Source organism: Dipodomys spectabilis, unplaced genomic scaffold, assembly GCF_019054845.1.
Source record: "Dipodomys spectabilis isolate Male_0828 unplaced genomic scaffold, ASM1905484v1 ptg000018l, whole genome shotgun sequence".
Classification (NCBI taxonomy): domain Eukaryota; kingdom Metazoa; phylum Chordata; class Mammalia; order Rodentia; family Heteromyidae; genus Dipodomys; species Dipodomys spectabilis.
The window spans coordinates 17,108,509-17,120,931 of record NW_024870695.1 but is presented as its reverse complement, the minus strand read 5'-3'; the positions used below and the strand labels follow the sequence as shown (position 1 = coordinate 17,120,931).

The following is a 12,423-nucleotide window of genomic DNA, read 5'->3' as shown; positions in this document are numbered from 1 at the left end:
ACTCTGTATTCAGAAATATTGTTTGTTTTTGCCTTACTGCATTTGAATTCAGGGCTTTGCGCTTGCTAGATATAGATACTCGATAGGCACATACCCAGTCCTTTTTTGCTTTAGTTATTTTGAGATAGGGTCTCCGTTTTTTGTTGTGTTTTGTTCTGGTTTTTGTCCAAGTCTATACCTGGACCTTTATCTGCCAATTTTATGCCACCCATCATAGCTGGGATGAGAGACACAACATACCCAGCTTCTGTTGAGATGGAATCTCATGAACATTATTTTTCCTGGCTGGCCTGGAACTGTGATCCTTCTGATCTCCACCTCTGACGTAGCTAGGATGACAGGCATGTGTCGCTGCCCCCAGCTATTGAGTTAGAAGGGGTCTTGCAGATATGCCTGGTTTTCCTCCAAACTCAGTCTTCTTGATCTCAGCCTTTCTCAAATAGTTAGGATTTCAGATGAGCCACTGGTCACAGCTGCTTAATTTTAGAAATAGGACCTCACTTTTTTTCCCAGCTTCTCCTAGACTGCAACCCTCCTAGTTATGCTTCCCACTATAGCTGAGATGACAGGCATGTTCCGCCGTGCCCATCTTTGCTTCTCCTGTTGCTATGGGAGGTTCTTACAAATTTTTTATCTGAGGTATATGTCAACTTCAGTCCTCCCAATCTCAGTTTCCTGAGTAGATAGGAATACAATACAAATGTACTGTATAGGAATCCTATACTTGGCTTACACAGCCACCATGTCTGGCTATATTAAAACTTGACTTCCTGGGAAACAAAAGTAATTTTGTGATTGGACGTCTCTCCTAGAAATCATTTGATGCACACCCGAGGAAGGAGAGCCAAGTGCGGCAGCTTGCATGGGTCGGTGATGGCGTGTGGGTCTCCATTCGTTTGGACTCCACACTCCGTCTCTATCATGCACACACATACCAACATCTGCAGGATGTGGACATTGAGCCTTATGTGAGCAAAATGCTAGGTAAGCTTCCAGAACCTTTTCTCTGTTCTAATTATGTTTATTTATTAATTATGTTGTTTATTCTTGTTTATTTCTTTTGTAATGGGACAAACACTATCACTGAGTTATATCCAACCCCTCCTGACCCCTTTTCACTTTTAAATTATCTGAATAATCTACCAAAAAAGGTTGCCCTAAGAATAGTAAACTCTTCTCACTGAAAATCCTGAGTTAAATACTCCATAGTATCTGGTGGAACTTGGGTATACTTCTTTTTTCCTTTTCTTTTTTTGTTTTTGTTTTTGTTTTTTGTTTTGTTTGTTTGTTCTTGGGGATTGAACTTAAGGCCTAGGCTGGCTTCAAACCACAATCCTCAGATCTCAACCTCTTGAATAGCTAGGATTATAGGCATGAGCCTATAATGGCACCCTGCCTGCAAATATTTCTTTCTTTCTTTCTTTCTTCCTCAAATCTAACCCATCACTGTTAATTCTGCCAAGTCTAAAAATACCTTAAGTCAATTACTACTTTTTGTTGGCTATTCTCCCCCTAGAAAGGGTGACTGTCCTTTCCCTGCTAGATAAACTTGTGCCTCTTAACTGGGTTCCCTGTCTTCACTCTAGTCTGTTGTCTGCATAGTAACAAGTGTGCAAAAATTCACTTGCCTTAATGAGGTCATGCAAACTACTCTTTTTTTTTTTTTTTTTGTCGGTCGTGGGGCTTGAACTCTGGGCCTGGGCGCTGTCCCTCAGCTCTTCAGCTCAAGACGAGCGCTCTACCACTTGAGCTACAGCGCCACTTCCGGTTTTCTGGTGGTTTATTGGAGATAGGAGTCTCACGGTCTCTCCTGCCCGGGCTGGCTTTGAACCGCGATCCTCAGATCTCAGCCTCCTGAGTAGCTAGGATTACAGGCGTGAGCCACCAGCGCCCGGCTAATGCAAACTACTCTTACTGCTTACTTTCTTCTGCCCACATTGACCCACCCCTTTCCAGACTTTCTTATGTGCTATATCCTCTGCCTAACAAATTCTTTCTCATCTTTTCTTCTTAGCTCTCAGATCATAGCCCATAAAACATATCCAGAACAGACCTTTGTTTCAGTCTTATACTTTTCCTTCATGTGTTTATTAATATGATCATTACCAGTATTATGTGATTCTTGTTGATACCATGAAGCCCCTGAAGGGCAGGGATGTCTCTTGTCTTGTTCTCCACTGTATTTTTAGCACCCACTTGTGTGCTATGTAACTATTAGGGATGTCATAGAGGATTCCTTTTATAACAAAAGGTTGAAGCAGATCAGTGTTTTTAACCTTTACAGAGTCATTGCCCTTAGAGACTGACCATAGCTGCTCATGCTCTTCATATAATGGTGGAAGTGAAGTCTCCTTCCAACACTGGCTCTGTGGTCAGGCCCTCAATTCTTGGCTTGAACTCTGGGCTTGGGTGCTGTCCCTGAGCTCTTCAGCTCAAGGTGAGCACCCTACCACTTGAGCCACAGCACCACTTCTGGTTTTCTGGTGCTTAATTGAAGATAAGAGTCTCTCACAAACTTTCCTGCCTGAGCTGGCTTTGAACTCAGATCTCAGCCTCCTGGGTAGGATTACAGGCATGAGCCACCAGCACCTGGCAGACCCTCAATTCTTACAAGTAGAACTAATGAAGGACTGATATTGTTGTCTTAAATGTATTATCTGTTTTGTCAGAATTCCTTTCAAATCCCTGAAAAATACTGTCAATTATGAAAATTTTTTAAAATAGATATGTTTGTTCTTGCTAAATTATTAGGATGCTCTAATATTCTAATATTTCTAAGCTGTTTAGAGCCTATGTGTATAAACAAGTAAAATGTGTAGGTTTTGTTAGAAAAGATTTTTTTTCATGAAAAGAAAGCCAGAGCTTCATCAGCTAATAAAATTCATCAATGCATTTGTTTTCCCAGTCTAGTAAATTAGAAGTTTGTGCTTTGGTTTGGAGTTGCAGTACCTCCCTCTGACTGATAATGTAATGCCATCCACACTTAAAATTTTCTTTTACCTTTAACCCGGACTTAGCCAATAGGTGATAAAGCCAAGTAAGAGTTCACTTTGAGGTTACCTTCCTTCAGCAGATATTTTTTCTCTGTTGTATTAAAGCTGCTACTCTAATGGATTTTGAATCTAAAACACTGCTTCTGACTTTTTAATAAAATGTTCTCATTCTTCCCTCTTTTACAGGTACTGGAAAACTGGGCTTCTCTTTTGTAAGGATCACAGCTCTTATGGTGTCTTGCAATCGTTTGTGGGTAGGGACGGGAAATGGTGTCATTATCTCCATCCCGTTGACAGAAAGTAAGTATGCTTCTAAATAACTGTCCTGAGACAAATAAAATGTCAGGAAGTAATTGTATCTAGAATTCAGGAGGAAGGAATTGTATAGATACTGGCAAATCTGTGGTAACTCAGAAATTCATATTAGTCTTTGACTCTTCCTATGAAGTTTAAGAATGTCAGAACCACCATTCATAATTCAGTGTTCTTCGTAGGAAGAGTTCTTTTGCTCAATTCAGGAATCACAACCCCATTTCATCTTTCAAATAAAAAGGGCGAAGTCTTATTTTTTTTTTTCAGCTCTATTATACCAGTATCTAGAAACACTACCAGTTATCCTGTTAGTCATCATAATTTTTATATCTCCTTAAAAACTGGCTTTAGGTTTTCCACTTACTACATTTGAGGTTAAAAGTAAGTTGTAGGAGAGATTTTTCAGAAGCTAAGCAAGACTTCCTTGTACTAAAGATAGTAATCTATTCTCTGTGTGAAAAGAGTATGGTTTATTATTTTTGTGAACAAAATGTATCTTTCTCATGCTATATTCCATTACATTGATCATCCATGAAGTGTTTTTGTTTTGTAAAATGCATGGGCTGACATTGTTCAAGATGCACTGTACTCATAATCTGATTTGCTGAATTGAAACCCCTTTTCTTAAAAAATAAATTTTAAAAATGCAGGGACAGGGGCTGGGAAGGTGGCTCAGTGGTAGAGTGCTTGCCTTGCATGCATGAGGCCCTGGGTTCAATTCCTCAGCACCACATAAGCAAAAAGAAAAAAAAGCCCAAAGTGGCACTGTGGCTCAAGTGGTAGAGCGCTAGCTAGCCTTGAGCTGAAGAGCTGAGGGACAGCGCCCAGGCCCAGAGTTCAGGCCCCACGACTGAACCCCTCCCAAACAAAATTAAAAATGCAGGGACAGGGACTAACATAGAAAAAAAAAAAAACCCAAAATCTCATAATAAAAAGATAATACTCAAGCCAGGCAAAAAGAAAAAAAAGCCCAAAGTGGCACTGTGGCTCAAGTGGTAGAGCGCTAGCCTTGAGCTGAAGAGCTGAGGGACAGCGCCCAGGCCAGAGTTCAGGCCCCATGACTGAAACCCCCCCCCCAAAAAAAAAAATTAAAAATGCAGGGACAGGGACTAACATAGAAAAAAAAACCCAAAATCTCATAATAAAAAGTTAATACTCAAGCCAGGTGCTGTTAGCTAACATCAGCAGTCCTAGCTACTCAGGAGACTGATATCAGAGGATCATGGTTCAAAGCCAGCCCAGGAAGGAAAAAACTCTTATTTCCAATTAACTACCAGAAAAGCCATAAGTGGAGCTGTGGCTCAAGTGGTAGAGTGCCAGCCTTGAGCAAAAGAAGCTCAGGGACAGTACCCAGGCCCTGAGTTGAAGCCCCAGACTCACACCAAAAAAAAAAAAAGAAAGAAAGATAATGTTCACCTTAGAATCTTTCTACACACATACACAAAGAAAAAATACTATAAAGAGAAAGCTTAGCAATCAAGAAATGCACCACATCAAGTTCTCAGGGGTTTGAAGAGAAAGCTTAGCAATCAAGAAATGCACCACATCAAGTTCTCAGGGGTTTGGTTCACTTTTACTAAAACGGCTTTAAAATTAGGGAGGAAACAAAATCATAGTAAAACATTGTCAGGTTTTTTTGTTTGTTTGTTTTTTGGCACTGGGGGTTTGAACTACCACTTGAGCCACTCCTCTACCTCAAATTGCCCTTTTGAGCAGAGTTATTTTCTAGAGGTCTTGGTAAGAACTTACTGCTTGGTATTATGCCAAGTTGGACCCTGTTAATTTCATTAGGGGCCAAATAGAGGCTGAGAGTGGTGGCTCACAGTAATGCTTCTCCTCCCTGTCATGCCCCTCTCCGTGTCCCCTTTCCTCCTTTCTCACTGTAGCCGTAATCCTCCACCAGGGACGTTTACTGGGGCTGAGGGGTAAGTGCAGATCCTGAACCAAGTCTGTTCTCCCTGGCTTCTCACAGACACTGTGAGGCTGTCCCCTCTTCTCTAGAACCCCCTCTTGAATGTTCTTCAGTGTCACCCACTGGCAGTCAGCATTGCAGCAGATTTTTTTTTCTTTTAACATTTCTTATATGGCCACCAAATGCTCAGCAGCTTAGTCTATTTATCATCTTTCGTTGCAACTGAACTTTCTTTCAGACTTGTTTTCTCTCCAGTAAAAACATGAGACATCTTTTAAAACTGCCATTAATCTACATTATTTACTCTTGTTACCGATCATGTTTCTTTCAACTCACTTACCTGTGGATGGGGGATGTTTTGTAAGTCTGGTCACTCCGCAGTAATCCAGCAAACCATTGACCTGGAGTAAATGAGAGCTACTCTGTGGTGTTGGCTTTCCCTGCCCCTTCAAGGGACTTAGTCTTATCACAAAAGAGAAAAATATACTCAAGTGCTCTAGACTATATAATAGCTAGATTCGTTAAATGAGGACTGAAAAACAAAAAAACTACCCAAACAGACAAACCGAACATTCAAATGTTTTCTTTTGTTCTAAAAAACTAATAGATGTTTTAAAACATAAGCTTAGTTATTGCTAGACTGGCAAAATCCCCTACTCCATTTACTGAAGTACTTAAAAATAACTAGCATGCTATGTCTTTTTTCCAGCTTTGCCTTGAATTGGCGTTGCTGCCCTTGTGTTATGTCAACTGGCTGTAGCTTTTAGATGATGTCCTAAGGATTAACCAGTAACCTCTTACATCATTACTATTTTCTGGAGGAAAATACTTGGTATTTAATTTTTCTATTGCAGCAAATAAAACCTCAGGAGCACCAGGTAATCGTCCTGGAAGTGTAATTCGTGTCTATGGTGATGAAAACAGTGACAAAGTGACACCAGGGACATTTATTCCCTATTGTTCAATGGCACATGCACAGCTTTGTTTCCATGGGCACCGGGATGCTGTGAAATTCTTTGTGGCAGTCCCAGGTGAGTTAGATTGCTTTGTTGTGGTAGTCCATGTAATCCATCTCTCTTCTGTCTTCCATTGCTTTACTGCTAAGTGCTAGTATCACAGGTGATCTCAATATACTATACAAAAGAAGCTCTGTATTGAAAGTATGACTAAAGTGCTATAAGGTATTTTTTCTTATGAAAAATGATTTTCTTTTTCCTTCCAGAATTAAAATTTTTTGGGTATGATGATACACACATGTACTCTCATTACTTGAGGGGTACAAGCAGGATTATGAAAGTTTGAGGCCAGCCTGACCTATGTAGCAAATGAATAAACTGGGAGAGAGTGACGGAAGCCATGACATTGCTCAAGAAAGAATGCATTCACCTAACATAGGAAATGGCAGCCCTCTGTATCACCTTAATAATAACTTTTTTAATTTTTTTTTATTGTGAGAATACTGTACAGAGGGTTTACAATTACATGGGCAAGATAATGAGTACATTTCTTATCAAGCATTGTTGCCTTCTCTTTGTTTCCCCTTCCCCCCCTCCCCCACCAAAGTTGTAAAGTTCATTTTTCAACATAACGACTTGTACATCTCATTGTTGCAATGGGTCCACCTGTATCCCTCGTTAAACCCCTAGTTAAACGATTTGTTTTTGCCCTTCCCCTCCACAAATTATACCAACATCAAATATAACTTTTTTTTTTAAGTAAATAGACCAGGTACTTTTGTCTCACACCAGTTACTCAGGAGGCAGAGATCTAAGTATTATGGTTTGAAGCCAGCTTGGACAGAAAAGTTCATGACATTCTGTCTCCAATTAACTAGCCGAAACACTGGACGAGAAGTGTGGTTCAAGAGGTGGTAGGCCAGCCTAACAAGCATGAAGCCCTGAATTCAAAGTCCAGTACTGCCAGAAAAACAAATTCAAATTAGGCCCTTATAACCTTATGGAATTACTTTCTGATAATACAGAGAGTTGTCAAGCATTCCTGATGCTTTGGCTGTGCGTTTGATATATTTACCTTTTTATTTAACTCAGAATATTTTCAGTATTCCCTGTCTTCATCAGTGACAAATAATACTCACTTCTGCTTCTGTGTATACTAGGTCAAGTCATTAGCCCACAGAGTGGCAGTCCTGGCACAGAGCTAACAGGTGACATAGCAGTGTCATCCTCTCAGGAGTCCAGCAGCCAGACACCTGTGAAGTCTATGCTTGTCATCAGTGGAGGAGAGGGCTACATCGACTTCCGGATGGGTGAGTCGTTGCTTCTGGGAGCTCAGCTTCCACTGTGATTGAGGAGGTGGATCTTCACCCACAATGAATGAGAAACTCAGATAATGATGCCTACGTACTTTCCTTAAAATTTCTGGGAAAAAATTTTTTTTTCTTCTTCCTGTTACATGTGTGTATCTATATAAATGTATGTGTGTGTCTATATACACACAGAAGCGGCAAGTCTGGAAGTGGAGTAGGGAAAGAACAGTGTGTGTAAGCTGTAAATCACTGTGCAGATACAGAGCTCATTGATTTAAAAGATACTAAATGGTTGTAAAGAACGTAATACTGTAGATCAGTGACAGATACTTTGTTTTCAATTTTATATTTTATTTTCATTTGTGTGTGTGTGCACACTCGTGTACTGGTGCAAGGGCTTGCACTTGGAGTCATGTGATCTTGCTTGGTTGAGCCTCACCTCCTTCTGGCTTTTTTTTCTTTCCTGATTAGAGATAAGAGTCTCAAGGATTTATCTGCCTGGGCTAGCTCCAAAGCTCAATCCTCAGATCGCAGATCTCCTGAGTAGCTGGCTATAGGTATAGTTACATTGTAAGCACATGTTTATATTTAAGTTGAGAAAATGAATTTTGCCCTGAACATGTTGCTTTCTATATTTTGACATTGCTGTGAGAAGCCCGAGGGGGAGGAGTGGAGCTACTAGAGAAACATGCATATATCCAGGGTTTTTATCTACTACAGTTATTCAGCCAATCTGTGTGTGTATACTTTTTTTTTATTTATCTTTTTGTCCAGTAGAAGTCAGGTGGGGGTACATCACATAATTCCAGTAGATCAATGGACTACCTTTGTTTCCTCGGGTATACATTTTTAAGATTCTGCTGAAGAATTCTTCCCACTAGATAGGTTTTTATAGGCTGTTCCACAATAGCCCTGTTGTGCACAGCAGAAGTAAGTGATATGTGCTCGTGGGCAGGAGGGTCCTTATGCCTGTGCTGGGCCCTGGAGAGTGGGGTCTGTGATCAGGACTTGTGCCCTGCAGAAGGTCCTGAAGCCCACCTGTTACCAGGCCTCTTCATTTCTCCATCTTCATCATGAAGATGTGTGTGGCAGGAAGTGAGGGTTGCGGGGGGGGGGGGGGGGGGGGGAGGGGGGGGGAGAAGAGGAGAAAAGCCTAGGATAGCAGGTGGTGAATATGCCATCTTACAGGGTCACCATTTGAATTTATTTATTTTTTTTTGGTCGTGGGGCTTGAACTCTGGGCCTGAGCGCTGTCCTTCAGTTCTTCAGCTCAAGGCGAGTGCTCTACCACTTGAGCCACAGCGCCACTTCCGGTTTTCTAGAGGTTTATTGGAGATAAGAGTTTCACAGATTTTCCTGCCTGGGCTGCCTTTGAACCGCAATCCTCAGATCTCAGCCTCCTGAGTAGCTAGGATTACAGGCATGAGCCACCGGTGCCCAGATACAATCTGAATTTCTTACGTTTAGATGAGTTACCTTTGAGAACTGTCATTATGTTAATAAGCATGAGTTATTTGATTTTAGTTATTTGCTATGCTACCTTTTAATGTCTGCATATTCAATCTCAGTCTTTTTGTTTTGTTACAGTTGTTGTGCCAACCTTGGGGCTTGAACTCAGGCCCTGGGCATTGTCCCTGAACTTATTTTACTCAAGGGTAGCATTCTACCACTTGATCCAGAGCTCCATTTCCAGCTTGGGGGGGGGGGGGGGCGCGTAGGATAGTTTATTGGAGATAAGAATTTCATAGGTTGTGTTTGAACCATAATCCTCAGGTCTGGGCTGGGAAGGTGGCTCAGTGGTAGAGCGCTTGCCTTGCATGTATGAGGTCCTGGGTTCGATTCCTCAGCACCACATAAGTAAAAAAGAAAAAAAACGGAAGTGGCGCTGTGGCTTAAGTGGTAGAGCACTAGCCTTGAGCTGAAAGCTGAGGGACAGCGTCCAGGCCCAGAGTTCAGGTCCCACGACCGACCGGACCAAAACAAAAAACAAAAAAAACATAATCCTCAGGTCTCAGCCTCCTGAGTAGCTAGGATTACAGTCCTGAGTCACTGGTGCCCAGTTCAATCTTACTTTGAAATAAACTGTCCATTTTGAAGGAACACAGAATTGAATACCTTTGCCTTCTTAGCTTTCAATTTCTGTTGCCATCAGTATGAAGACATATTATGATGACTTCCCAGCGTGGTACAGTAAAGTAGCCTTTATCAGTGTAGTGAGAAATGAACTTCTCAGAAGTCAGATAGTGGCTTGAGTGTATATGGGTGAAGATCTGCATCCTGGTATTGGCTTCCACTATGTTCTCTGCAATGGAAATCATATAAGCTTTGTGCCTCTTATTCATGGCTAGCAATGAGCACTGTCTGATTTATCTCATTCTCTGTGGCTCAACCTAACCCAGTCTCCTTCTTATCCACTAGGTGATGAAGGTGGAGAATCAGAACTCATTGGAGAGGATCTTCCACTGGAACCTTCAGTCTCCAAAGCTGAAAGGAGTCACCTGATAGTGTGGCAAGTGATGTGCGGCGCTGAGTGATCCCCTAGGAAACAGGCAGAGACGGGGAAGCATCTCTTCTGCATGGCTTATTTTCCCTTTTCCTCTTAATTTAATGCTCTTTTTGTGAAATAAGTTTCACCACATAATGTGTGAGCATTTTTTCCTGTTAACTTTATATTACAATATCTGTTTTTACCATAACAATACAGAGGAACTAGCTATTTTACTGCACCAGTGTTATAGGCAATTTCAGTATGTTGTGAACAAATCAAAGAATGTTTACTTTCTGCAAACTGGTGAATTACAGAAAGCAATCCAGATGTGGTTTACTCTGCCGCAGTCTAATGTCACTTACTTCATTTGATGGAGTCACTTTTTAGCCGTCACTAATAATGGAACTAATGGAAAAACTTTAAAATGAAGTTGTACCATGACATACAATAGTAGAGTTTTCCCCAATGTATTATAAAATTGACACACACTAACACCAGATTGATTATCAGGATTTATCTAAATGTCCCAAGAGGGCTAAAAGCTAATTGTAAATTACTTAACTTTCACTTTCAAAATTGACAAATCTTGTTTATATGGTATATAAAACTTTGTTTTCATCAGGTTTTGGGGGGTTTTATATTAAAGGAATTAAGACTACACTATTTAAATAAAAGTTTCCTGTTTTTCTCTTATTAGAGCTCCCTAAAGTATATGAGGCCTGCTTCTCTGAATATCCGGATTTGTTTTTAGATTTGTTTCATCCATTTTCATACTGATACATTTAAGAAGAGGTTTATTGTTTAGAAAACTTAAAAAGATATTCTGGGAAGCTCAGAGAACAGTTTAAGTACTGGAAGGTTTTTTTTAAAGGAAATTGTGTTTGTGTCCCTTTTAACAAAGGATGGTGGTATTCCATTCCGTTTTTTTCCATGTCTGTGGACTGTTCATGGGCTGCTTTTATCTGTTAATGAAAGTAAAACTGCCATTAACAGAGTGGTGATAAGAATCTAGCCCAACCAGATGAATCCAGAATTTGAATTGGAAATTTATTTTCTTTTGTTCTATCTGAAAATATCAAATTGTACTTGGTATTTTGGATGTAAATAACACATTGAAGCTTTTGCACTCTCTTAAGCTCAAGAGCCGCCTTCAAAGAGAAAAAGTATGTCAGGAGGGAGACAAAGCCAAGATGTCACAGAAAAAGTCAGGGTGGACATTACATCTTTTCACTCACAACGTCCATTTAAAAAGTACATTAGAGTCTGGGTTTAACTGATGTTTAATCATTTTTTAAACCATAATGTAGTTTTTTCCCCTTCAAGCTTCCTGAAAATGTTTGATTTATCATTTCTTATTCATTACTCTGTGCAAAGCTAAACATAAGTTTTTCTACTATTTTAAGTTTATTAACTTATAGAAACATATTCCCAATCATATCATTGGAAGGTCTGCTTCAAAGAAAAGAAAGCAAACATAGGTCTTTTAATTGTCTAGCATTCTTAAGTACCAGGGATTTTTTTTCTGAACTATTATGCAAAGATGCCTGTAAAAAGAATGTCAGTGACTCATGCATATATCTAATTAGATTAGATTATAAAGTACATGGGGTTTAATGAGCCCAAGGAGACTATAGGACCCATTTGGCCGCATGTTGTATAAGCAATTGTATACACAATAAGGTTGTGGTCACTGTATGTTTTAGAAGGGAAACCTGCTTTGGTAGAGCTATATTTACTGGATAATTTTGTGCTTGAGCTGTGTAGTCACTTTTGTTCAAGGCACAAAATGTTGGCCGCTTTGCCATAGCTTGTTCTGTCTTCATTTTAAACCAGAGCCATTTTTTTGGCAAAAAAAAAAAAGCATTATGACATTTATTGGAAATGCTGTATAAATTAATAAGGACACCAAAGGATTTGGGAATGTTTGTCCCAAGAAGGAAGTGTCCTAGAGTCAGACTACTCCTGTCCAGAAGCCTTCCACACGTTTGTATGACCTGATGTAATTTAGGAAATCAGGAGCTAAAGATGAAATGAGAAAACTTGCAATAGTTGTAATTATTCTTCTTAAACTTACAGGGACATAAGTTTATAGTTATTTTATTCAAGGTTGTCAGATTATCTATGGCCCTGTTAATTAACTTAAGGGACTAGAAAAGACAAGAAAGCCTGTACAATTTGTTCTACAATTTGTTGCTTATGTTTGTAATTTCATTTTAACCATTTTCTACTCATTACTTCCCTTCCCCTTTCCCCAATAACAGGTTTATACTTTTGTAATGTTGTCTTGGTCAAGGTGGTAACCTTTGGTAGAAATGCCAGAATGTAAGCTTCTTGCAAGCTGCAAAGGGCATATAAACTGCCTTAGCTACTGCATAGGGCAGAAAGGAGGTCTGAGTATCTCATTGCCCACATAAAAATTTCATTTTCTACATGAAGACATCAGGAATACTGA

The 12,423-nt window shown here is 40.0% G+C and overlaps 1 protein-coding gene across 7 annotated transcripts in view; it reads left to right on the top strand.

The window, feature by feature from the left end:
- The window catches only part of Spag9 (sperm associated antigen 9), a 128,543-nt gene extending 116,861 nt beyond the window's left edge, over nucleotides 1-11,682 (top strand). For 4 of the 7 annotated variants that reach the window (XM_042670791.1, XM_042670779.1, XM_042670809.1 and 1 more), the window contains 6 exons: nucleotides 813-984; nucleotides 3,180-3,293; nucleotides 5,192-5,230; nucleotides 6,072-6,248; nucleotides 7,334-7,483; nucleotides 9,902-11,682. In XM_042670791.1, the coding sequence (XP_042526725.1) occupies nucleotides 813-984; nucleotides 3,180-3,293; nucleotides 5,192-5,230; nucleotides 6,072-6,248; nucleotides 7,334-7,483; nucleotides 9,902-10,017 (768 nt within the window). In that variant the 3' untranslated portion in view covers nucleotides 10,018-11,682. The remainder of the gene's footprint in view (nucleotides 1-812; nucleotides 985-3,179; nucleotides 3,294-5,191; nucleotides 5,231-6,071; nucleotides 6,249-7,333; nucleotides 7,484-9,901) is intronic. The other 3 variants (XM_042670800.1, XM_042670784.1, XM_042670827.1) reach the window with 1 other exon arrangement.
- Nucleotides 11,683-12,423: the final 741 nt, after the last annotated feature.